The sequence below is a fragment of the Echinops telfairi genome, unplaced genomic scaffold (assembly GCF_000313985.2).
Source record: "Echinops telfairi isolate 266 unplaced genomic scaffold, ASM31398v2 ScPeMD7_22;HRSCAF=79, whole genome shotgun sequence".
Lineage (NCBI taxonomy): Eukaryota > Metazoa > Chordata > Mammalia > Afrosoricida > Tenrecidae > Echinops > Echinops telfairi.
Window position 1 is genome coordinate 12,857,012 of NW_022103919.1, and position 3,747 is coordinate 12,860,758.

The 3,747-nt window shown below is 41.1% G+C and overlaps 1 protein-coding gene across 1 annotated transcript in view; it reads left to right on the forward strand.

The window, feature by feature from the left end:
- TMC1 (transmembrane channel like 1) overlaps positions 1 to 3,747 on the forward strand; it is a 148,137-nt gene that overhangs the window by 68,974 nt on the left and 75,416 nt on the right. Inside the window, exon 5 of the mRNA XM_013007512.1 lies at positions 3,564 to 3,670. Within this exon, the coding sequence (XP_012862966.1) occupies positions 3,564 to 3,670 (107 nt within the window). The remainder of the gene's footprint in view (positions 1 to 3,563; positions 3,671 to 3,747) is intronic.

Genomic DNA, 3,747 nt, shown 5'->3' on the forward strand with positions numbered 1-3,747 from the left:
TGATCGGATGTCCTATGCTGGGTGGATCTGCTTTAGCGTCTCGGCACACTGGCCAGTGTGTCTGGTTACAACGCCTGGCATGCCTGTTTGTCAAAACCACGTGCTGTTAGACATCTCGTAGAACTCGACACCCCATGACGATGTGACATGGAAACGGCTTTCTCTTTGGGTCTAAAAGGAAAATAAAATTCGCAGGCTTCACAATCATTGATTTCTTGAAAAATATCCACGTTCAGACTGACCTCGTTTAATTTTCTAAAACCAAACCAAATCAAAAGAAAAACCTGCCACAGTATTATGGCAATAAATAAGATGGCATCTAAAAAGTAGACTAAGTTCCAGACATGGGGGTAGTACTCTCATGGGAGGTCAGCCTCATCTTAGAAAACAGGGCCTACAGTTCGCCTCCCAAGGGCTCTCTACTGGTCAAGTATTTCTCCCTTGGTGATGTCTTCAAGCAGAGCACTCAGGAAAGCTATTGAACCCTGGAGATATGCAGCAGAATGAGATGTAACAAAAGGAGTGATTCAGACACAGACTGGGGCTAACCATCTTGTTCTGTCTCTCTTGAGTAGCATACAAATTGGGAACATAAAATACAAATTGGAAAAACTAACAACTTGACCCCAAACCTTAAATAGTACTCAAAATAATCTTTGACTTTTATACACGAATGGAATCTCAACCCTAGATTTCTAGGGCCTGCCCTGTCTTTTGCTTCCATTCTCTGCATAAGAGAAATCTTCATTTTTAATTTTTCCCTTCATCAATTAGAATTGGACACTATTTTGAGCAGATGGAATTGTCAGAATATTCTTGCCCATTTCAATCCCACACTAAAATAACATTTTCTCTTAATGCCATCTTTTGATTACTTAACAATTGTCAGTAGCTTCTCACTACATTTAGAATAAAATCCTCCTTTAACCTGAAGAGGCCCTATTCAATGTGAGTGGGCACCTTCTTCATCCTCATCTGTTCCCACTGACCCTGATTCATTGCACTCACCCACCCAGGCCTTATTATTATGTTTCTTAGTTGCCCTAAGTTCTTGCCTCGCTCGGAACTTTTATTTCTCTTAGTTCTTTTTCTTTGTATGCTCTCTGGATCTTGCTGCCTCCTCTCCAGATTTGGGGCTCTGCTCAAATGCCATCTTTGCTGATAGACAATCATGCATTGCCGAACCTTTACCGTGTTCTTGCTGTTGTTATTGTTGTTAGGTGTTATTAACTCGGTGCACAACAGAATGAAACACTGCGTGGTCCTGCACCATCCTCCCAATTGTTTCTGTGCTTGAGCCCTCAGTGACAACCCCTGTGTCAATGCACACCCTAAGGGTTGTCCTCTTTTTTGCTGCCCCGTTACTTGACTGAGCATGATGTCATTCTCCAAGGAATGCTCTTTGCTGACATATCCAAAGTATGTAAGACCCAGTCTCACCATCCTTGCCTCTCGGAAGCACTCTGTCCATACTTCTACCAAGACAGATCTCGTCCCTGTAGAAGTCCAATGCTTTTGTTATTCTTCTCCAGCACCAAAACTCAAATGAGCCGATTCTTCTTCAGTCTTCCATCTTTAATGTCCACTCTTTACATGGCACATGAGGCCATTGAAAGTGCCATGGCTTGGGTCGGGCACACCTTAGTCCTCAAAGTCACATCCTTGCTTTTCAATACAATAAAGACCTCTTGTCCTGCAGAATTACCTAATGCAAATTGTCTCTGCTGCTTCCATGAGCATTGATTGTGGATTCACATAAAACAAAATCCTTGACCACTTCAAGCTTTTCTCCATTTATCTTGATGCTACCTATCGGTCCAGTTGTGAAGAATTTAGCCTTCTTGACATTGTGTCGTAAACCCTTCTGAAAGTTGCAATCATTGATCTTCATCAACAAGTGTTTCCAGTCTTCTCCTATTTCAACACACATGGGTTATATCATCTGCATATCGCAGGTTGTTAATAAGCCTTACTTCACTCCTGATACTGCCTTCTTCATATAAGTCACCTTGTCTGATGACTTGCTCCACAATATGTCCTCTGAAGCAGGATTGATGGGATTTGGACACTGTGAATACCATATTGTACTTGGCTCCTGCCTTTTCTTTCAGCATCTAGAATAAACTGTGACTGGCAGTGATCATCAGAGAGCTGAGGGAGATTTTCACCTCTATGTCGTTAGCAAGACCTCCACATCGGATATGGGTTCCTTTTGCATTTTCCATTAGGCTGGTAGCTTTCAGGGGAGCCGATCCTTTATTGGTTTGGAGAACTTGTTCATGATCGTCCAGGACGACATGCCTAAATTGCGAGCAATCGTATTTACTGATTTACCACCTTCATGTCAGTTAATAACCCTTTGTTTCACTTCCAATCAATACTCCTTTTCCTCTTGCTGCTGCTATCACCAGGTCTGGTTTTGCTGCATTTGGGATTCATGGGGCACTTCAAGGTCATCTTTTCTAAAGAAAATTCAAAAGAGAGAGAGTTCTACAACCACCAACAGGCGCATCATACAGGAGAATAGATGGTGCCGCCTAAAGAGTGAAGCATACACTGTCATACTGTCAACTTTTGGACAAGAAAATACATCCCACCACATACATTGGTGTTTAGAATGACTATCAGGACATATGTATTATAGGTTACATGTGTGCTGTCAGATAATATGACTCGCAGAGCAATCCCTTTGTAAATAAGTGAAGAAATGCACATATTGTGTGTGGGAAACTTATATTGGCTACTACCTGTTTTCCAATTAGGCTTTCTGGACTTTATTATAAAGTTATAGGACTACAAACATTTATGAAGTTAGATGTGGCCCACGCAGACATTACGTGGTACACGACTATACGTTTCTCACCAAGCCTATCTAAATAACACGTGCTCAATATTTGACCTTCCTTGTTGTAAAATCTATTACTAAGATGTATACTTGTGTGTGTGTTTTTCCTGCTATTTTTCCACACTTCACTAAAATATAAGTTGTATTGTGATTGGAACCTGTCTGTGTCATAGTTGTGAGCATCTAAAATAGCACCAGCAGAAGACACTTAGTAAAATACGCGGAATGAATTTTCCTTTATTGAGAGGAAACAGCACAGGACAATTGATAAGCATTTGTTAGAAATGTGATAAACTTTGTTGAGAGAGTATTACTTACTCAAGAAAAAGAAGGAAGACCTATAGCAGTTACGATTATAATCAAAGCTAACTACTAGCCATCTAGTGACCACTTTACATGTCCACCTGCATTGACTCAAGGGATCTAATATTCTCTTTAGGACGTAGCAGTAGCTGTAAGCTAAAGACAATTCTCCCTTGTATAGACTTTGAAGGGTTCGTTACAAACATTCTACATGATTACATTTACATACATAGGAGGTGCGTCCACCATGGCCCACAGTTCTTCTCTGGATAGAGAAAGAAGCGTTCTAGAGGACAAAAACACAAAAGGAACAAATGTTTGTCATTGAGCACATGCTATTGGAAGGCATCAAGACTGAGTTTTTCTGCTGGTTATTTTGACATCCTCTACAGTCTCTCTATTTTCTGCTCAATAGGTCAGTTTGGATCGTCCGTGGCCTCCTATTTCCTCTTCTTGAGATGGATGTATGGAGTCAACATGGTTCTCTTTGTCTTGACATTCAGCCTCATCATGTTGCCAGAGGTAAGTGCCACTATGACTCCCAGTTTAGAAGACACGCTGAAACAGGTTTCTCGCATGATCATTCTTCTCTCTAAGCC